We start from the raw sequence: 23,198 nt of genomic DNA, 5'->3' as shown, positions 1-23,198 counted from the left end.
CAAATTGACCAGTTATCTTGACCAACTGATTTTGAATACAATGCTAGGAGCAACTTGTTTAAAAGTAACTTATTCGTAAAAATAAGCTTTTATTCAACAAATTTATCCAACACTAGTATTCGATGATTTGGCACCAATAAGCTATTTTAATATATATTAACTAGAAAATTAATTAAAGTGATTACTTTGAAAATTAAACTGATGAGATGGTTTTATAGTAATAAGGTCTTATGCGTAACATGTTTTTATAGCCGTAAATACCAACGGTCAAAACTGAATTTGGCGCTAATATAAAAAAGTTGAGCTACGAACCAACTTTGGATAAGAGTAGATATTACTGAAGAACAGCCATTTTTTGATAGCAACAAAAGCCATGAGCACCACTACGCATTTCCTCTCTCCATTCATTTCCCAACCTCTCAAAACCCCTAAAACCCTAACCCTAATTTTCCATACCAAAAGGTCCCAATTTCATAATCCCCAAATTATTCCTAAAATAATGCAAGCCCAGAATAAACCCGCTCGTAGAAACCCTAGAAAATCGTCATATGGAAGCTCTAGGAGGTCAGTTTTGAAGAAATCATTTACCCAGGAGCAGGTGGTGTTTACAGCTCCAGTTTCTGATGATCCAGAAGTTGGGATTATTGGCGGAGGAATGGCGGGTCTTATTTGTGCTTTATACTTGGAAAAAAGAGGGATTCGTTCCACTGTTTTCGACACGGTTGGTTAGTTTTTCTTTCTTAAACTTACAGTCTTACAGTATCTGTTTCCGGTTTTTCTTCTTAATTTTGAATTTTGATTTGAATTGAGATAATTGTATCGTTTGTAAAAATCGAAGTGTAATTTTGGGTATAAATTGGAAAATGTTCTGTCCGAGTTTAGTTGAGAAAGTAGATTGAGTATCGTTCCTCCTTTTCATGTATTAGCTGTTTACAAGTGTTTTGGGTTGCTACTCGAATACTTTATTGTTGTTTTGGATTAACTAATTCATGTTACTTGTCATAAGTAATTCTTCCAACATGAATCCACTAAGTTTTTGTAAGAAATTAATACAAATGACAAGAAAGTATTAACATATTTAGGAAGTATGTCCTTAGATTGGTTTTAGAAAATGTTTTTTTTTTCAAATTGTTTGAGCTCAGATGAAGACTTGAGTATACTTAAATGAGAAGACTCTTTGCTGAGCTATGATTACTTCATTCGGGGAACTTTGATTACTTAGCATGATAGTGCTAGTTACAAACACATGGAAATTTCTCTTGTGTAATCTCCGTTGTAATGTTGTTTGTTGTTGGTCAAGAGCTTCAATGGATGGAGAAGGGTTGGGGTTTGGGGAGAGGGGGGGGGGGGGGGGGGGGGAGGGTTGAGAGAGAGTGGGGCGATCTGGGAGATGACGGATATTTGGGGATTATGCAACACCTCTCTGTTTGCGAAGATAAGGCTGTGCCCAGTTATTGTCCTGGAAATGTCTGCCTAGCTGAATCACCACATGTGCTAATCGGCATTGGTGTAATTATTGGATTTTTAGGATAATATTTTATCATAGGATTCAAAATTCAAGTTTGGATTTCAATTTTCTGCTTTATTCATTACTTTGATACTCGGTTACCCATTGCAGCTCTGAGTTTTCTGTTCTGTTGTTTTTACTAATAGGGAATGCATGGTTTGGGTGGTAGGATGGGAACAAGATTTATTGAACCCCAGCATTTTGTTTTCGACCATGCTGCTCAGTTCTTTACTGTCAGCGATTTGCGATTTTCTGAGTTGGTCAATGGATGGATAGAAAAAGGGCTGGTGAAGCAGTGGCGCGGGACAGTTGGTGAAATTGGACCAGGAGGTCAGTTTTCTGAACTGCCAGCTTCTCCTCCACGTTATATAGGTGTCAACGGGATGCGTTCATTTGCTGACTCTCTATTGTCTGAGGTGATTATGTTTGTTTTTTCACCTATGTTCTTTTCTTTGCTGCCGGATATTTATGAAGTAATGCATTTGGGTTACTGGATATCACTCTCTGCATATATATTTTAACTGGAATACATTTATATTCTCTGCAAAATATACGTTTGACCCGGAATAGATTTACATTTTCACTGACTTTGTTGCTTTTCTAACCAGAGAAGACATGCCACCATTGAATAGTTTTTGAATTATTTGTAGTAACTAGTAAGTACTAAAATACTGACAAAATATTTTGCTGGTACTTATTTCCCATATTTTTAGTAAGAATAAGTGATGTATATGATTTGGAAAAGACCACTACTAAACCTTCTCTATAAATCATTGAACATTAGTTTCAGATTGTTTTAAGAAGATAGTGTTAATATTAATGAGAAAATCTTCACAAGTGTATGTGAATTATCATTTTAGCAAGGACTTGTATTCCATGTTTACAAGAGGTTGCCTCCATAGATCTTTTATTTTTTGAGAGGTTAATGAGGACTTGAGGACTAGGATCAGGTTGATGAGGAATTAAGGACTAGATTTTGAAAGATTGTATTCATCTAATTTTGTTTAGCTTCATTCATATCTGTATTATTATGATTCACTCACTTTACAAATTGAGCCTAAGCTTTGTCCTGTGTAGACAAAAATTGTTGAAGTCGTTAGGCCTTGCTGGATCAGTACACTGGAGCCATTTAATGGGATGTGGCATTTGAGTGAAAATGGAAAGCCACGCGGAAAATTTGACTCGATAGTTATTGCACACAATGGTGACTTTTCAGCTTATATTTCATAATTTCATGCGTGAAAAAACAAATACGTGATCGCGGACGCGTTTGCGGAAATAGTTGTGGTGTCGCAAAAAACGGTCGTGACGGAGTAATAGAGCGGATCACGGCCGATACAACGTGTTCATTTGAAACAAAAATTAAATAAAAGGTGAGTTGAGCCTATAATTGGATTTTTTGTTGTCAACTATTGTTATGCAATGATTTGCCCATAACTATCATAATTGCACTATTTAATTAAGTAATTATTTCATAATAATTAAAAAAATGATTAAATACTCCTTTCTATTACAATTAAATGTCCCATTTGATTTAATACCAATTTTAAGAAAAAAAAGGGGGAGAAACTACATGGACCACGTTGGAAGGGTGAGTAAGATAAAATTTAAGGCGAATGTGATAATTTAATGGCCATTATGTAAATAGTTGGATTCCACTAGGACATAAATAAGGGGAAAAAGTTACCACATAAGGAAAAAAACATTTGATCTGAAAATGCCAAAAGAGGATGTTGGATATTTATTAGAATACGAGGGAGTGGTAAATTACATTACAAACCAATATAATATATTATATATTACACTTAAAATTACAACATTAGTCATGTACTCTTAACTAGTGGAAAAGGTGCACCACTAAAATTATAATTCATACAATTAAACATATTTCACAGGACTAACTTAATATTTTAATATTTTATACTCCCTCCCATTTACTTTAAATGTTCCATTTGATTTTGGTACATTTGCCAATGCACGTTTTTACTTTTAAATATCTCTAATTGTGTTTGAGTAAAAATCTTAAAAAGTTGATTGTAATAATATTTACATAAAACAAATCAAACAAGATCACACTTGACTATGTTTTAACTTATAGATTAAAAACAAAGCACCTAATAAGAGTGATTGATGAATAGTGTTGAAAAACCAAACGAGACATTTAAAGCGAATAGGAGGGAGTATAATTATTAATATATATACTAATTTAATACTTAATCAAATATTAATATTTAACTGTTAAACAAAATAATTCCTAATAAACATGACCACTAAAGTACCTTATATTGTGCAATTATGACAATTATGGGCATATCATTGGATAACAATAGTTGTTCAACAATAAAAATGCCATTATAGGCACAACTCTCCCTATATGATTTTTTTTTTTTGAAAATCACGCCGTCGGGTGTTATCTGCGCTACTACTCTATATTGACCTTTACCCGCTATCGTCTTCGCAAATGCGTCCGTGATCTCATTTTTTTTCCAGGATTGGATACTTGTGGTTTTTCCGATTGTTGATGTTTTGGTGACATGTTTATTAATAGCAATTCCTACCTCATTACTATAGTAAAGGTTCAAATTGTTTAGTTGATGGCTTAAGTTTCATTTGTAATCTTTGTATATTATTATGTTTATTGTTTGATTTCGTTAGCTCTAGGTATATCACCAGCACGTGGCAATAGCATAATGCCCATTTTTTTCCTTTATCATCAGGAAAATGTGCAAATCGATTGCTTGCTTCTTCGGGCTTGCCGCTTATTGCCAAACAAATGAAGGTGTGCAATGAAGTTTATTGTTTTTTTTCTTCGTTGCATGTTCATCCCATGTCAACTGTATATGTTTCCTTGATCTTTTATTATTGTGGACGCATTATCTATGATATCAAGCTCGCAGTGTAGCGTTGCACCTTTCTGTTTTTGAAGCTGCATACTGTCTGTTTGCAGAGACTAGAATTGAGTTCTATATGGGCCCTGCTTGCAGCATTTGAAGATCCTCTTCCTTTAACATTTCCCTTTGAAGGTGCTTTTGTTAAAGGATTTGATGCTCTATCTTGGATGGCTAACAATAGTGCAAAACTATCATGTACCCAAAGTGGTGCTCATTGCTGGACCTTCTTCAGTACAGCAGCTTTCGGGAAGCAGAACAAGGTTCCACAGGTTAGTTAAGCATTCCATTGTAGAACATTATGTTTTGAATTGAATCTCCGAATAAATTCGAACCCTGTTCAATGTTTCTATGAATGCCTGATCCCTCAGATGTTTTTTATACTTGGTCAACTATTTACTGTGTTTTTGGAAGTTTGAAGATTGTAAATAATGTGTTAGGAGATCAATCAGGTTATTTTAATATGTTCGGAGAATTGTCATATTCTGAGTGGCCTGTGTTGAGAATATCAATAACAATGTGTTCAACAGTTTAGTTATATTAAAGGCATAAGGTGTCAGACTGCTTTCACATTAGGAAAAACTTTAAAGAAAATACGCATCCTAAGGCATATGGGGGACAAACAATCTTTAATTACAACTTTGATCACTTTCTGTAGCATTCCTTACTCAATCTAACAAATTAGGAAGTTTTTACGGATAGAACTGCTGCGTTTAAGTATTAACACTTAATTAAACCATATTAGACAATATAGAAGGCATGCTAATGCTGCTGGTATTGATAATTTGTCTGCTATTAGGAAAACATTCCCAGTGCCACAGCGGTGAAGGTAACAAAACTGATGCTGGAGGCAGTAGAGAATGCATTAGGGCTGTCAAAAGGGTCACTGAAGAAACCTATTTATAGCAGGGTGCAACTATGGTAAGGACTAAGGAGCTTATTTTCTCTGCCTTGCAGTTTCCCATTTACAGACTTCCATAGCTGAGTTTTAAAACAAAGCAACAAGAAAAAGAATTTGCTGATTATTTTGTTGGCTTTTCTTTGTGGATGCTTGTGGTATATTAGATTAAGGGTCAACTGAAAGTGCCTGTTTGTTGTTAGATTGAGTGTGTCTTTTCTACTTCAATGTTTGAGATCATGGAAGCAATAAATTGTAGTTTTATTCATGTTTATAGAATTTTGTTGTAACACCCCGGCTCCTCGGACCGTTGGTGACTACTCATGGAGACTGTAAACTGGCTCCAAAGACCAACACAAGTCTTTCCAACGCACTTTGGCCTCACTTGTGCGCACCCAGGAAAACTTCCTTGGAGGTCGCCCATTCTAAGATTGTTCCCCACTTAGCACGCTTAACTGAGGAGTTCTTAGCAAATCGGCTCCCATGAAAAGAAGAAGCATCTTGTTGATATGAGTAGTCTATCAATCCTTTTTAAAGCTAAATCTAGAGTACACTCACCCTTACTTAGGACTACAATGTCCTTGTTGGGCCGTAGTTTCAGAATCTTTTTCCCCCGCTAGGTGCACTTAACACACAATTAGCCACGATCGCAGGGTCGCTCTGATACCATCTGTAACACCCCGACCCCTCGGACCGCCGGTGACTACTCATGGAAACTGTAGACTGGCCCAACAGACCAACAAAAGTCTTTCCAGCGCACTTTGGCCTCAATTGTGCGCACCCAGGAAAACTTCGCAGGAGGTCACCCGTCCTAAGATTGCTCCCCACCAAACACGCTTAACTGTGGAGTTCTTAGCAAATAAGCTCCCATGAAAAGAAGATGCACCTTGTTGATATGAGTAGTTTATCAATCCTTTTTAAAGCTAAGTCTAGAGTATCACATTTGTAGTGTAATAAATCAAACGGTTTCTATCCTCTCTCAGGGGTGCAGCTCTTCCTACTAATACTCCAGGCACACCATGCATCTTTGATCCTCAGGGAAGAGCAGGTATCTGCGGTGATTGGCTTCTGGGTTCAAGTCTAGAGAGTGCTGCTCTCAGTGGGATGTCAATGGCTAATCATGTAAGCATAAGGAACTTAATCTAGTGGTGTTAATGAAGTTACCAACTCCTACTCATGCATCGTTCCTGCATAAGTTCAATTGCGTATGGAGTTACGGAAATATAGCATTGGTTTTGGTGGCATTTAGCCGAGACATTTATAACGGAAAGCCTTTACATGCATGAGAAGCTCATATTTCCCCTTATGACTGAGTATTACAGTTAAGTTGATTTGTGAGCTGGGATTTGAAATTGCAGATTGCAGACTATCTTCAAAGTGGGGGAACAAATGCAGAGGACTATGCTATCGGCTTGCAGAGTGAATTCCAACAGATACCAGGACATGACATTGGCCAGTTTCCTGGATCGGATCCTAATGAACTGGTAATTAGTTTCATGCATGCTTTATATGTCTGTTCTGCTACGGATTTGTGAATATGTCTATTGTGGTTGTGGAGAATGAAAACCCATAGAATTCCTTGTGTTTTGCTAGTGTAGCATTGATTTTTCATTTTTTGTAATGGAATGGATTTGAAGCCATTACAAGGTTATGGTACTTTGTCCCACATGGGTTGTATGGGCAACCAATGTGGGGTTTATAGAGTAAATGGGCTCCCTCACCTACTAGGCTAGTCTTTTGGGTGAGTTCTCTCGTTTGTTCTATAATATATTTCTATTCACGATGTTGACTTTTCTTTTGCTAAATTTTCTTGTTTAGGTGGTTGGAGAACTTGTACAAAGATAAGTTGGTAAACTTGTCCAAACGGCAAACAGATTAATTTGATATATTGCAATAATTCTCAAACTATCTGAAGCATGGACTCAGGTGCGTAAATTGCTAAACATTCTATTCTAGAAGTAGTAATCTAAATCTTACACTTCAGAGGTTTAATGGCCTGTTTGGCCAAGCTACCGAAAATTAACTTCTATTTTTGGAAGCAATTCTGCAATAATTAACTTCTATTTTTTAGAAGCAATTCTGCTAAACAATTTTGAGTGTCTGACCTTTTTTATTTTGTCAAATTTTAAGGTTCTTGAGTATTACTATATGACATGATAAAAAGTAACACCATAGCTACGTGAAGTGTGGAACATAGCCACGTTCTGCGATCCGAAAACGTCCGTCCCTAATCATCACGAAACACGACCCAAATCTCTCAAGGTGACGTCCCGATGTAGAAGACCTTTTTAAAAGGCATTTTGGCCTTCATTTACAAATTAAAGAAAAAAGAAGGGAGAAAAAAACTAGATGAAACCTATAAATCTAAAAAAATTCCACTTGAACTAATTTCTTAAAGAAAAATAAACATTTTAATTTAATTTTGTTTTCAAATATATATTTTATATAAATGTATCTCGTACCTGATCGTTCCCGAGTAAATCTAGGTTGCATTCTGTATTCCCGTTTCCGTTCCCTGTTCCAAGCCGAATGTCGTTCCAGGTAACAATGAGTAACACTATATTAATCGAAATTGTGATGTATAAAAAGATTCTAAAAAACACCAAAATTATTTTTTTGAAATGAAAAAACACAAAAATCATTATTACCCTAGATTTATTAAACAAGTTGCAATAAATAATCGATGAAACTTATTAACATGCTCCTTCACATTGATTGCACTTGCCATCCTACAAAGAATTTCAATGATGAACTATCCATTTATATGAGTGGTAGATGAAAATCCATCTTTTTACTTCTACCTTATGCTAGTGGGCTTGTGGCTAGTGCCATTTCCACTAAATTTTAGCATAAATTGAACTTGGCAAGTTATATTGATGAATGTACCGACTCAAATCGCCATGAACTGTCCATCTATCCCATGAGTGTCACTCAATTTGCCACAGGTTATGTTGGCACAACTCTCAAAGCGTACCGAGTACCTACAAATAAAACCTATTTAGGCCTTTCAAGCAAAAACAATTCATGACATAATCGCCATGAACTGTCCATCTATCCCATGAGTGTCACTCAATTTGCCATGGGTTATGTTGGCGCAACTCTCAAAGCATACCTAGTACCTACAAATAAAACCAATTTAGGCCTTCCAAGCAAAAACAAGTGTATTTCTTGCATTATGAGATGGAAGATGGGTTTAGACATGACATAAACGCACGCATCAACCTCCCTCCTTTCTCCGAAGCCACTGTTGCTGCCACCGTGCGTGGCTTGAGCGTGTTTGGTTAGTTGGGTTTTCTCCTTCCACGGTGGAGGTCAAAGAAAAACTTATTTGGAACTAAAAAAACATAAGGTTCTCCTTTTAGTGTCAAATTGTCTTGTATACTTATGAGGACAGGACACAATTGACCTATGTTATTTGGACAGATACTGATGTTGGATATTGGTACGTGTCTAAGTGTTGGATACGTCTAAATATTCAATTTTACGCCTAAAATGAAGTGTCTAAGTGCCATACCAGTTTCCGAGTATTAAGTATCGGACAAGGGTACGTGAAGCAAAATGTAGAGTTCAAGTTACATAGCGATTGACTATTGAGCCTGTCTCAATCTCAACTCCTTTTATTTGTATGTGATGTTAGAGGCCATTTAAAGTGATTTCTTGTCCCAACATGAGATTGTTCTGGAAGTTGAGGAACGTTCTAACTAGCTAGTAAATTTGTCCTTGCTGCAAAACACACACGTGAACCGACTTGTGGGTAGATCCGAGAAAACCCCCTTTTATACCAAAGTCAATACTTCTATAGCAATGGGGTTGTCATTCTAGACTCCTTGAATCTCTAATGACATAAATACAGGGAATAATGGCTTTTAGTATAGACGTGATGTCCTTAGGAAGATACTCATACGACCTTAATATTCTATCATTCTATGATCTCTAGAATATTCTCTTAATGTAAACAATATTTGACGAGTCGAATATTGAACACTATGTCTTTTTTTAGAGTAAGTGAGGATTAGAACTTCATTACCCTGTCCTTGATGGACTAAGAATTGTATTTATAGTAGTTTGTCGGTCATCTTATTTGGGTCTAAATCTCATTTCCAATGATGTTAAGAAACGGAAAGCGTAAGGCACCCTCGTTCAACTAGATTACTAATGAGATAAATGAGTTTGCATGTCCTCATCGTTTATGTGAATATCGACTTTTCTGACATATGCACCAGGTGCGTAATTTTAGTTTACAAACGAGGTAAATTTGTTGAAATACAATTTGTAATATTCATTAAAATTTGCAACAGTAATAAATCTTTAGGAAATATATCAATTTAATTTCAACAAATTTACCTATTTTGTAATCTAAACCTAAAAACTGATATAATATTTCAAAGTTTTTGAATATTAATGATTAATTATCAGTTATTTCATGTTTGTTATGGTGTAGTGGACTATTTAATGTTATTTCTTGTTTGTTTTCTATTTCAGGACTCATTTCAAATGGTGCATTAGGGTGTTATTACCATCTCTACCTCAAGAAGAAAAGATGCATGCTTTGTTAAAATTCTAGCCATTGGAAAGTTTGAGATGTTAATTTGATGAGTTCCAAAACTCTGATGTAAAATTTTATAATTTTGGTATGCAATTTATTCAAATACTTTTATTTGTTAATTTGATTGATTGTCAAAAGTTGAAAATGATAGTTATTTTTTGTTCCACTCATTTTTATTTTGCTTCATTTGGATGATAAAGTTCTCACATCATAATTTGCACAAAAATTTATAATTTTAAACCATTATCAAAACAAATTTTGCATTGAATATGAGAATTGAGAATTATAAACCACTTACAATGTCAACTTTTCATATATGTATAAAATTTCAAATTTAACCTAAAAGTAATTAATTTTGACATTAAATTGATTAATTTTTACTTACAAGTTTATAACCTTAAATAGATTAATTATTATTTTAAAGTCTTAAATTTTGATGTTAAAATGACTAATTCAAATGTTAAAGAGATCAATTATATATAAACTGATCAATTATACGTTCTTTTAAAAGAAATCAATAAAAATTTTCAATTTTGATCTAAAAGTGATAAATTTTAACATTAAAGTGATCAATTTTAACTTTTAAGTTTATAACCTTAAATTAATTAATTATATTAAATTTTTTAATTTCAACGTTAACTTAATCAATTCAAACCTTAAAGTGATAGTTATATATAAAATGATCGATTAAATAAACATTAAATAAAAATACAAGAATTGTTAATATGAATTACTTCATAGTCCATACTCCATAGGTAGTCTCAATTGTTGATGCTATGAGAATATATGATTTGTATTGTGATGCTCATTAAATAAACCCTAAATGCTTTCCAACAGGCAACATTGTATCCAGTGGCGGTATCCCTAAAATGCTACCCTGCAAATTTCCATCTTCCATAACTGAACACCCCTTAATTGGCTTTAATCTCCATATCCAACCTACAAAAACTCGAATTTCACGTCTCCATTCTTTTTCCGTTCAATGTTCTGTTCATTTTCGTCCTTGCATAGATATTCACAAGGTTTTTTTTGCTTCTCTTTTATCTTTTCTTTTCTTTATTTGATATAGAATTGGTCTAATTATTTAATTCTTGGGTTTAATGATATTTGATAGGGTAAAGTTAAGCAAATTGTTGGTTCGACCCTTTCTGATTTAAAGGAAGGAGAATCATCATCAGCTATTGTTACCAATTTTGAGTCAGATAAGCCTTCATCTGAATATGCTAGGTTATACAAAGATGATGGCCTTTTTGGTGGCCATGTTATCATGCTTGGAGCTGATCCTTTGAGCCAAACTGCCGCCATTGATGCTTTACAAGCTTTTCCTGGTGGGTTTCAAAGATCTTGCTCTTTTGTTTGTTATATTGATCGGATTGATTAAAACATCAAGTTATTCCTGTATTTTTTGCATCTTCTGCTAAAATGGATATCCATGAATTGAATTAGTGATACCATATTTCCATTGACAGTGTCTTAGTTACAATTAATTTTTATTTTAGTTTCTGAAACTTGTATAATTGTTATAAATGTTTTTATTTTTATTATATTTATTTGGAGAGATATTCTATCATCGGTTGCCTAGACCTAATCATAGCTTCTATGAGTTGAATATAGTATGATGATGACAATTTGGAGTGATATTGTATGACATATGTTGATAACTATTGTGGAAAAAATTAGGTGACATTTTGACATCAATATCAGCATTGAAATTATTAATTATTCAATTTCTATCCTACTAAGAAAAATAACCAGATTGTTTTTTTTTTTTTGAAATTCACCTATAACTGATGCCGTATCATTCAAAGCCAAGGAAATAACCAGTTTGTTTATACTTTCTTCTGTTGGAGCTTAGTTGAATTGTAAATAAGTGATCTTTATGGTGCAATTTATAAATTGTATCCTGAATTTACAAGTAATTCTAATAGGATACAAAGATTGTAAAAGGCAATAATGTATTTTGCATTAGATGTGATTTCTTGACTTTATTTCTAATGATTATGCCATAGTTTGAAATTGTTTTTACTGTTAGAATTTTGATAATGCTTTAGATGGTCTGCAGGTTGGTGGAGGGATCAATTCTGATAATGCTATAAGTTACATTGAGAAGGGAGCCAGCCATGTCATTGTTACATCTGTAAGCGTTTTCTAGTTGGTTTGTCAATTTGCTTCTTTTGGAAGATCTAAGTACATCTTTGGATGGAAATCTAAATAAATGTTGATTGGAGTTGAATAAAAGCTAAAATGAACTCATTCGCTTTCATAGTATCATTATAGTGCAACGAGTCATCGAAAAATTGGTCTATCTATGTCTCTCTTTTGTTTTGCCTCAGTTCCTCCTCCAATGGTGGTTTGTACTTTGTTTTACTAATCAATGTTGTGCAACTCTTGTCATTGCAAATCAAAAGAAACTTCTAACTTATATTTCTCGAACTCCTCTGTAATGGTGATTTTCTATAGAAAAAAGCGATATGTCAAGGGTGTGTACGTGATGGGTAATGTCATAATGGTATCCTATGTACTCAGTTTGTTCGAATCGCCTCAACTATTTGTGTTGGACTCATGAATCTCGAACCCTTGTGTTTGAACAAAAATCATGTAGTTTGTCAAATATAGTCGAGTTTGACACTTGGACACGTATCCAACTTCAACACAAGTACACCAAGTCTAATTAACATAGATGGTATCAAAGTTCTTAGGTGATTATGCCTATAGCTAATTTATAATATAACTTTGAGTAGGAATTTTGTTGAGTAATAAGGTGTTAATATTTATCCTAGCCAGTGTTTACATGTTTAGATGTCAAGGTTCTACATCAAAGGTTGGTGGCCGGTGAGTAAGGGTTTTATAGTAAATGATGAAATTTTTGATTACAAACGAGGCATTTTTACAGTATATTCTTTTTGTGTTTAGGGGGATGTTTATTGAGAGCAGCGCCAACAAATTGTGACCATAGTGCAAACCCTATCACCATATTATGACTGTATTGTAAAGATTTTTAGCTTACTATGCTGCGACTAAGGTTCGGGTTGAGGATTTTTGTAACCATTGTGGTTGATACTCTAAGGTAAACTTAGATGGTCTCATTTTGACCATAGTGCAAGCCCTATCAGTCTTTTGCTCAATGAAGATTCTTCAAATCATATAATACACCTTTCCTTTGGCTTTACTCCATTAGTGCTTCTATTTTTATCTTCCTTTTCAACATTTTAATAAGGCTTAAGCTACTAACCTGGTAACCTTGATTGATTACTGTTCTATTTTTCATATTTTTTACCTTGTAGTTTCTTTTCTTTGATGCATATGCTTGTTAGCTTGACCTTACCCATGATTGCAGTATGTTTTCAACAATGGGCAAATGGAACTGGATAGGCTTAAGAATCTTGTCCGCACTGTTGGAAAGCAGAGGCTTGTATTAGATTTGAGCTGCAGAAAAAAGGTACCTCTCTTTTGATTGTTCCTGACTTGGATTTTGAAAAAAGTTGATTCTCCCATCAAATTTGTGTTTGGTTACTGAATGAATATTCACTGCCATTTTTTCTATCATTCTCTATGAAGTAAATTTTATGATTATTACTCAAACTTTATTGATGTGCAAATTTTAATTAACCGCAAGCGCACGGTGTACGTGTAGCTATACGGGTCGAACTCATGGAAGCGAGTTAACAAATTTGTTCAGTTTATAACTACGAGACACGGACAAACAATATAATTGGTTTGAGAATCTAACACTACTATGAACAAAAATCAAAATGATGCAAATGAAACTAATAAATAAAGCTAAGACAATAATTATTATGAAGACGATGATAATAAAGCAAATCTAGGATATCGGGAATCATCTAATTCTAACATGGGAGTCAATTACTCTCATAATTATATGAAATTGAGTCTTTGGCATAATTAAACGTGATCTAATTAATCTCATGCTTCCGCTCTATTGATCAATATCGGTTTAAGACCTTACTAGTATTAATCCTCAAACTTCAGTTTTATTGGTTAAACTAATTAGAATTTAACTTAATATACCTCAATCTTAAATTTATCCTAATCTCAAACTTCCGTTTTATTGAAAAGGTTAATAAAGATATTTAAACTAATATTCATTAAGCATAGGTTTAGTTATAGACCCAAATTTCACACAATTAATCGATAAATTATCATTCCATGCTTCGAATTAGGGTTAATCCCTTAACCCTAGAGATGAAAACTACTCACTAGACATGATGATGAACATGCAATTAATGATGAATGAAAACCTAATTGAAGTACTACAAATGAAAATAATGAATAATTCAAGACAAAAAGACAAATAATGAAGTAGTAAATGAAGAATACTTACTAATGGAGATGAACATAAATGTAAATTGCAATAAAAATAAACATACCAATGGAGTTTTTCAACAACAAAAGCTCTAAAAAGGAAGAACAACAAAAGAGAGAATTCTGAAAAATAACTAAAAACTAAAATCTAGAGCATTAGGGCATCTACGACACTAAAAGTACAAAAAAATAAAGTTAACTAATGCATATTTATATTCTAAGGTTACTTGGGGAACAATCTCCCCAAAAATAATTGATTTCTTAGAATAGAATAAGGCTAAAATAAATAAAACCACTAAAATAGTGAAAGAAAACCGTCAGATGTGGATATCAGCAGTTGGAGACGAGTCATAGCTTTCAGGCGACGACTCGTTGCTTTGCTTCTGACTGGCGAACTTTAAACAGCTGCTATTTCTTGCTCGGTTGTCGGAATTGGACATATAATATGCCGTTGGAAATTTCTTGAAGTCTACTTACCAATGCCGCAAACCTTGCATTAATGCGATCTTTCTATCAAAAGTTATGACCAAAAGAGTGAGCATGTATCAAATCTCACCTCAAAACTTTTGCATTTTAAACAATTTTTAACTCTTTTGCCCATCTTCATTGTATAACATCTTCAAACAAACAATAATCTCCTTAGTAAACTTCGTCATTATTAAAACCATAAGAATTATGCTTAAAACAATCAAAACCGCTCAAAATTAGCATGAATAACCAAAATGGGTAAAGTAGCATAAATCTTCAAAATAAACATAAAATTACTAACGATGATTATTAAGGAGTTTAAAATGATATAAATAAGTGCAAATAATTGCACTTATCATTTGTGTTCTATCAAAAACGTTAACTGAAAACTAGAAAGTACTGTCTATTCCCTCTATAAAAAAGTTGTCTTGTGACAAATTCAATTGAAGTTTCTCTGTTTTTCACCTTCAATCTTGCACAGTTGTAGTCCCGGTTTGTCATGCTGCCGCTGCTTGGGACTTGGGAGTATCCTACAACATAAATAGACGATAATGCTTGAAATTGTTGACTAAATTATACTATTGTCAAAAGGTTATTGTATCATCTTGTCTACTCAACACGAAGGAATTTTGCTAAAGCTTCTGTACAAAAATTTTAAAAGACAGAAAAAAAAACTCTCTTCTTGCAAACTAGGCCACTACTATAGCTATGTATGGAAAAATGATGGGAGGTCGTCTGTAGATTTGTACTGATTGCCGTTTGAGTTCCATCAAAGTCATTAGCTAATTAAAATTCTGATTAAAAATTTTATGCTGTTTGGTTTGTAGGGAGGTAAATATGCAATTGTAACTGATAGATGGCAGAAATTCAGCGATGTGTATGTCGATGAGCAGACTCTAGATTTTCTGGCTGACTTTGCTGATGAATTTTTAATACATGGTGTGGATGTTGAAGGCAAAAAGTGAGTTTGCGTTTAGTTTCTTCTTCCCGCTAGTCATTGTCTTGAGATACTGATTGATATCCTCTTGGCTGGATTAGTCTTTCGTCTGAACTAGCATAAAATGTCCCTTTAAAATGGACGAGTAAACACAATTATTTTCTTGCCTCTGTATTTTAAATATGATTTAATACGGCTGCTTACTGCAGGTTGGGGATTGATGAAGAGCTTGTCTTTTTGCTGGGCAAATACTCACCTGTGAGTTTTGTATATCCTGTGTTACTGATATCTTATATCTTTGTCTGAATGGTGTTAAAAAATACTTTTCGTTTCGTATATGAGCCTTCCTTGTAATATAAGTGTAATGCATTCAAATCAATACATATTACAAGCAAGAAAGTAATAGTGGTCATAGATCTTGGTCTTTCTTTTTGGTTTATCATTGTAGTTATACAAGACTGGTCATGGTCATGGTTATCAGCCTAGTGTCCCGCACAAAGTCAGGGTCCAGGGGGGAGAGGTAGCAGACACTAGACAGACCATACCCGTACCCCCTCAAGGGAGAGAGCGCACAATCAATTTCAACCCCCAGGTAGAGAGCCCTGCAAAAAGAGACATGAGTCAGACTGCTTAATGTAACTAGGACCTAGTTTACTACTAATACATCAAATCCCCCCCTTAAAAGGGCCTCTTATTGTCTGGTTTTTAAGGCTGTCTTACTGATTACACAATTCAACTCGTATTTCAGTAAATTCACTGGCCTGTATTTATTTATTTTTTTTGTCTTGAATCGCCTCATTAAACATAACTATATGTATACGGTGTTTGTTAAGGTCACCACTAGGTCAAGAATCAAGATATAGATCGCCTTGTGTGTCAACTGATCATTTTTTGGCATGATAAAGAGAGCTTTTTCTTCTAATTTCAGTTACCAAGACCTCTATGTAATTCGAACTTTTCATTTTGCTTTATGTACCCGCGTCCGATCCTTGATGGTCGGACATTTGTATGGCACTTAGACACTTCATTTTTTGCATAAAATTGAATATTTAGACGTATCCAACACTTACATACGAATCAGTATCCAACATCAATACCCGAGTCCAAGTAACTTATTCAAGGGTGCTGAATGTTGAACTAATCTTATATAGCTTACGCCATATTAGTATAAATTGCCGGATGTTTTGATCAATCTTTCACGACATAGATGAGCATGCCACCTTAATATTACACTGATGTGTGGATTATGTTCAGATTCCGGTGACCTATGCTGGCGGTGTGACAGTAATGGAAGATCTAGAGAGGATTCGGGTAGCTGGAAATGAGCGGGTTCATGTAACTGTCGGGAGTGCTTTGGATATATTTGGTGGTAGTTTGCCCTACAAGGATGTGGTTGCGTGGCACCGCAAGCAGGAGCCTTCGACAACTTAATTCTTCGTGAACACTTTTGCTACATTTCATTTTGATTTGGTTCGACCTACTATCTGTTTAAGCTTTTGACGGAAACTATGAATTGGATGTCAATGTTATTGTTACTATATTGTGCACAAGTCGTTTCGAGTGGTATTACCGGCCTCAAGCAGTTGCCATCTTTGTACGAAGTTCTAACTCATACTATAATGCTTGTCTAGTGTTAGTATGATGTATCGTTAGTCACCTACTCGGTTACTCACTTATTTCACTCATTTTGCATCATTTTGAATTACAATGTCAGAGCTTTTTTACTTATGAAATGATATAAAATGTGTGGAGAGGAGGAATATATCTTACTAAGTTCTAATCGTGCATCTCTACTAGTGTAGTAGGGATGTAAAAGACTGTTCTCGTGGAGAAGTACTTCTATCAATTAGTATTAAAATGGGTCCTAAATGAGTCTTGAATTAATTATTTATATTTAAACTTTTAACATTTAAAATGTTTTAGTAGTACTAAAATGAGTATGAGTGTATGGGTTGTATAAGTCTAAATTGGTCCAAAAAAATATGAAATATGAGTTTTGAATGAACTTCGATTTGATTTTGAATTGTATAATTGGTCAAATATAACGGGGGTGGGACGAGTTTAGTAGGTCTGGGTTTTAAATGGGTTCAAAGAGAAGGTTTGGGTAGACCTAAATTTAGACCCATTTATTTTTTTGAATTCGGACTCGGACTTGGATTCGTTGGATCTAAAAGAATTAGACCCGTACTCTAAAAATAAGGCAAATCTGAGACAGGTCTAACATGGTATTGGACCTATTACCATCCTTACTCTCCAACTAAATTCTCTTATGTAGTGTTTGGGAACAAGTATTTCATTTCAAATTATGGATTTCAATTATGAAATCATAAATGAAAATTTGAGAATGATAATATTTGAGTAGCTATTCTCAAATTCTCAACTTTAACTACTTTAAAAATAATGGTGGAGTTTGATGGAAATTTAAATTTGAGAATTTTTAATTTGTTAAACAATTAATTTGAGCCAATTTTAAATTTTCAAATGAAATTATCATTCTCAAACATGACATCAACTCAATCTCAACTAGTTATTTGTGTATCAAAGCAATATAAAATGTAAATTTAACATCAAAGATGTACGGAGGCGAGTCTTTGGTTCATCATGGGTTTTCGTTTGATGACTCCTTTTGTTTTAGTTAATTTATCAAATTTTTAATTAATTTTTTTATGTGATTGTACCTAAAGTTTTAATAACATCAATAATATAAATAAATTAATATGCCATTGAAAATAAAAATCTTTTATAAATAAAAAAATTGTCAAGGAACCAACTCAACCAAAAGCTTAAGCTGATGGTTGAGGCCCCAGGATATGTTATATACTCTAACACGCCCCCTCACACGAGACCCCATTGGGCTAGAAGTGTGGATGCGCATAGGCGCTGAATATTCCACTTTAAATAAGGGGTGGTTGAGATTCGAACCCGTGCCCTCTCACGTTGCCTCTGATACCATGTCAAGGAACCAACTCAACCAAAAGCTTAAGCTGATGGTTGAGGCCCTAGGATATGTTATATACTCTAACAAAAATTGAAAGAGAACCAAGTCGCACAAATGTCAAAATGCACGACTTGACAATTTTTACAAAATTTTTTGGAAATTAATCGATTAAAAATTCAAAATTGTGCCTAGTACGTTAACGTAGGGGTGAAACTTATTCGGATTAAAACCGCAATCCAAACCAGACCAAACCGAATAACAAATATGGTTTGGTGATTTTTTAAATTTGGTTTGGATTAGGTTTGTAAATTTAAAAACCGAAATAATTAGGTTTGGATTAGGTTTGGAATTTTTAAAAACCGAAAATCGCATTACTAGACCGAACACCGAAATATTAAGGGTAAGACCGTAATTTTAAAACCTAAAACAAAAACCCTTATTACCAAATACCAAGTTACCAACACAGGCTGTGTAATATAATATATGATTATTACCAAATACCAACAATTATCATATAATACCAACACAGGCACAGCAAAGCAAATTCCTGAAAGCAAATTATCATATAATAGTTATTCGGTTAAAAAAAATTCGGTTTGACGGTTCGGTTCGGTCTACACATATAAAATGCGGTTCGGTTCGGTTCGGTCTAGAAACTAATTTGGTTTGGTGTTGGTCTGAAAATATGGAGACCGAATAAAATATGGTTCGATTTGATTTAGATGAAAGTCCAAACCGTAGACCGAACTTTCACCCCTACGTTAACGAATAAATTATATGAGCTGTATTTAGGTGAATAAGCGTTAAATTTGATAAATTGAGAAAAATAATTTAGTTTTTCTACGGAAGGCATTTAAATGTTTTAGGAAAAAAAGTGGTGGCATATTTTAAAAAAGGACGACAAATTAAGAGTGGGATTTATAATAGTTAGCTTTGTACTAATATTTTAACGGTTTGTATTTATAGTAGTTAGCTTAAAAAAGGAAACAACGATTATACTGCTTTCTGTAGTGGAATAAGTGCGAGACTTGTAGGGAAATAAGTGGGTTCAAAAATAGAAGCAATAAATTATAAATATTGGATTAAATCACGTGTAAACAAATGATAAAACTATCATCATTCGAAAAGGAAAAAAAAATGGTAGAATGAATTATAGTTGGGTAGAGATTTTTTTTTCTAAAAAAAAAGAGTTGAAGTTTTAATTTTATATAATTAAATCGACTATATAAATAAACATATTGTTTTTAATGGTTGTTCATATCGATATATTTTAATTGTTACCACGTATAAGCTCAATAGCTCAGGGTTATAATGTGAAATTTCTTTAGAAATTTTATTTAAAAAGAAAAATATATATTAATAACTAAAAGTCATTTAATTATAATATTTTCACATTTTTATATTTTTGAGAAATAACTCACTCTATAATTTTTATTATACAATATTAAAATCACACTAACTTTTTAACAACACTAGAGTTGCTATGGATCATAGATAGTGTATACATTGCACATATTCTAAATTTGTAATAATGGAATAATTCAAGAATGATTGGTAATGACAAGAAGTCAAGATGTGTACTTAAATGTATTTTGTCTAAATTAAGCAATATAATCTCATCCTTACCTTATCTGATATGTAAAATCTAAAAATATTACAATATGTGGGGCTAATATTTATAATTATCTATGAATATTCACAATTTTCGCTATTTTACCGTACTCTTTTTTTATTGTTTTTATTAATCCCTTTTCTCATATTTTCACATTTGAGCAATCACCCCTAACTATTGATATTAACTTTTTCTTTCAATTTGTATCTCTTTTTCGGCCGCAGCAGCTGATAGCTGCTACGGCCACACATCATTCTTCTCCTTGTAAATTATAACATAAGTACAATTTTTTCCTCAAACAATATGAGTATATTCTTCAAAAATGTAAAGTTAAAATCTCTACCACCGCCGTCGCCACCACCACCTCCTCCTCCTCCACTTTCGAAAAAAAATTCTAAAAAATTAAGCCCGAGAAATATGAATAGGTCTTTAATCGAGTCATCGGAATCAGAAGACCTACAACGACTTGTACATGCACCACCATTTTGGAAGAATAAAAAGAAATTTTCGAAACAATTGTCGATGAACGAGACTCATAGTCATAGCCACAGTCATAGTCACAGAGACGCTTTATGGGAAAGACGACGTCGTCAAAAATTAAGGCAAGAAAGGATGAAAAGTATGGCTTCGTCAGATAAACAAGATTTAACAGACGAGGATTTGAATGAGTTGAAAGGATCGATTGAGCTAGGGTTTGGTTTCAAAGAAGACGACGCGGGACAATCACTTTGCAATACTTTGCCAGCATTAGACCTTTATTTTGCTGTGAATCGTCAATTATCGCCGAGTCCTACGTCAACGCCACATAGCCAAAACTCAAACAACTCTTTAGAAGCGAAATCATCGCCTATTCAAAGTCCTAAGACCGAAGATTCTTGGAAAATTTTGAGTCCAGGTACATCATTTTTTATCCTTCACAAACATTGAAATTATAAGCAGGACCATCTCGTATATCTTTAGACCCTTGAGCGAAAAATAAAAAATTTTTAAAAAGTTGCTTTGATAAATAATATAATTCTCTTTTTGTTTTTTATTGTTACTATTTTAATATCTTTATAAAAATGCACTACTAACTCATATATATTATTTAGCAAAAAATATAAATTGTATCTAAATTTAATTCAAGCTGATATCAATTTTGTACGTGAAAAATAATTTTTTAGACCCTAAAGTTTTAGGCCTTAAGTGATAGTCCACTTTACCCTTACTAATCAACGGCCATAATCATATGTTATTACATTTTTTTGTTCCAAAACCAAAAAACATACCTCTTAATTCAAACAATTTCACAAGCATTTATCTTCTATAAATAAGTAATACTAAAACAAAATATTGGTTACATCATTTACTTTCAAATAAGATAAGTATCACATTATTATTAAAAATTTTCTTAGGAATTTAATATGATGATGTTATCATTACCTTTTTATATTCTAGACTAAAAATAATGAGTATATACTTTTTTTTATCAAAAAAACTAGAAAAGAAAATATATTTAATATTTTTACAAAACTATAATTTTGTACATCATCAAATTTGGTTTAGAGACTATTAATTTAAACTTTTAAAATTAGTGCTGTATGCTTCTTTGTAATATATCTTTCCTTTAAAAGCTCTCACATAAAAAGATAAAGTAAATACATTATATTACCGCAAGATAAAGTAGGTGGGGTTTGTAAGATTTGGTTAGTGATAACACTAACAAAGAACTTGAGAACTTGTTTTTGATTAACTTTTGATTGCAAACGTTATATACAAGTTTATATAAATAAAAACACCTGATTTAATGAGCATATAATTCATATAATAATTCTTTATAATCCAAAACCAAAACATCGTAAACTTAATTGGCCACAACGAAATAAGAGTGTTTTTCTAAATTTTCTAAATATTTTATTTCTAAAAACGTAATCACACGAGTAGTATCTAATTTTCTCTATATAAATCTTAAATGTCAAGTTTAAGATTGTATGCTTAAGAAGTTAAAATAACTAATTAATTAATTAATTAATTAAATGAAGCCGATAATTAATTTGCTAAATATGGATAAATTATACTTTTTTTTTTTGAAATGTGAATAATTTATACTTCAAGTTATTATTATTGATGATAAAAAGAATATATTAATAAAATTTAAATTAAATAATAATTACAGGAGATAATCCAGAACAAGTGAAGACCAGACTACGACATTGGGCACAAGCTGTTGCATGTTCAGTGATGCAATCAATTTGATTATGGGATCAACATGTAAATATTAGAAGTACTAATTAATTATTATCAAAATATCAAATCTAACAAAAAGGAGAAGAAATGAGACTAAGAGAAAAATAAAAAAAATTATTATTAAGAAAAATTGTATCATTTTATGAAGATAATTAATAATGCATATTATTGCATCAAATTAGTGGCAATATATTGGGATAATAAAATTACTATATATTGATCATTAGTTATGACTTACAAGGCTAGCTAATACTATGCCTTAATCTTTTGGTAATCAAAGTAAACAATTTTATGTTTGTTTTTGAATTACCAATAGTTTTGTAATTGTGGGGGAGTAAATGTATTGGTCTTTTGCAATTATAATAAATTAAAGCTATAAGTATTATAAAATATTTTTTTATCTTCACATGCATTTTGACGTTATTTATTTTATTTTATTTTATTTTTTGCCATTTTTTTAAATAAAACTATAAAATTACCCGTGATTTGTATATAAAATCCTTGTAACACTCTTTTCTCTCTACAAATTAATAATTTAGACTCAAACATCAACTTCCTTGAATCAAAAGCTTAGGAACATCGAATTCGACTACGCAAACGACACATTGAGATAATTTTAATTTTTTTCATTACTTCCCTAGTACTATGCCCAAATTGTGGAGCTTGACCAAGGTTAAGTCAACAAAACGTGCGTCAGGAACTAGATCAAGTCACATAAAACGTTTAACTTGCAATTTTTTATTTTTTTATTTCGAAAAATTTACGAAATTTAGTGAAAAACTTGAAATAGTTGCTTACCTCGATATTTTCGGAGTTGATTTCACCGTCTATATTGTTTCAATGTTGAATTTGAAT

At 32.9% G+C, this 23,198-nt stretch overlaps 3 protein-coding genes across 4 annotated transcripts; all 3 read left to right on the top strand.

Moving 5' to 3' along the window:
- The first annotated feature begins 332 nt into the window (after nucleotides 1-332).
- On the top strand, nucleotides 333-9,989 carry LOC130817692 (uncharacterized). Of its 2 annotated transcripts, none has more exons than XM_057683541.1 (10): nucleotides 333-721; nucleotides 1,654-1,923; nucleotides 2,585-2,711; nucleotides 4,225-4,286; nucleotides 4,455-4,667; nucleotides 5,195-5,316; nucleotides 6,277-6,415; nucleotides 6,652-6,777; nucleotides 7,112-7,219; nucleotides 9,776-9,989. In XM_057683541.1, the coding sequence occupies exons 1-9, from the start codon at nucleotides 374-376 to the stop codon at nucleotides 7,136-7,138; spliced, it is 1,434 nt and encodes a 477-aa protein (XP_057539524.1). In that variant the 5' UTR covers nucleotides 333-373; the 3' UTR covers nucleotides 7,139-7,219; nucleotides 9,776-9,989. The 2 variants fall into 2 exon arrangements, with proteins under 2 accessions (XP_057539524.1, XP_057539525.1); XM_057683542.1 differs by having other exon boundaries at nucleotides 472-725.
- A 637-nt stretch (nucleotides 9,990-10,626) lies between these two features.
- Nucleotides 10,627-17,615, top strand: LOC130818012 (1-(5-phosphoribosyl)-5-[(5-phosphoribosylamino)methylideneamino] imidazole-4-carboxamide isomerase, chloroplastic). Its single transcript, XM_057684031.1, has 7 exons — nucleotides 10,627-10,861; nucleotides 10,954-11,167; nucleotides 11,891-11,976; nucleotides 13,177-13,278; nucleotides 15,458-15,591; nucleotides 15,777-15,825; nucleotides 16,822-17,615. Exons 1-7 carry the CDS (start codon nucleotides 10,709-10,711, stop codon nucleotides 16,996-16,998), a joined length of 915 nt encoding a protein of 304 aa, XP_057540014.1. The 5' UTR covers nucleotides 10,627-10,708; the 3' UTR covers nucleotides 16,999-17,615.
- A 2,666-nt stretch (nucleotides 17,616-20,281) lies between these two features.
- Nucleotides 20,282-22,669, top strand: LOC130817792 (uncharacterized). Its single transcript, XM_057683689.1, has 2 exons — nucleotides 20,282-21,012; nucleotides 22,273-22,669. The coding sequence occupies exons 1-2, from the start codon at nucleotides 20,421-20,423 to the stop codon at nucleotides 22,350-22,352; spliced, it is 672 nt and encodes a 223-aa protein (XP_057539672.1). The 5' UTR covers nucleotides 20,282-20,420; the 3' UTR covers nucleotides 22,353-22,669.
- Nucleotides 22,670-23,198: the final 529 nt, after the last annotated feature.

This window comes from Amaranthus tricolor, chromosome 7, assembly GCF_026212465.1.
Source record: "Amaranthus tricolor cultivar Red isolate AtriRed21 chromosome 7, ASM2621246v1, whole genome shotgun sequence".
In the NCBI taxonomy this organism is placed as follows: domain Eukaryota; kingdom Viridiplantae; phylum Streptophyta; class Magnoliopsida; order Caryophyllales; family Amaranthaceae; genus Amaranthus; species Amaranthus tricolor.
The sequence above is the reverse complement of the archived record's forward strand: the minus strand, read 5'-3'. Positions and strand labels throughout refer to the sequence as shown.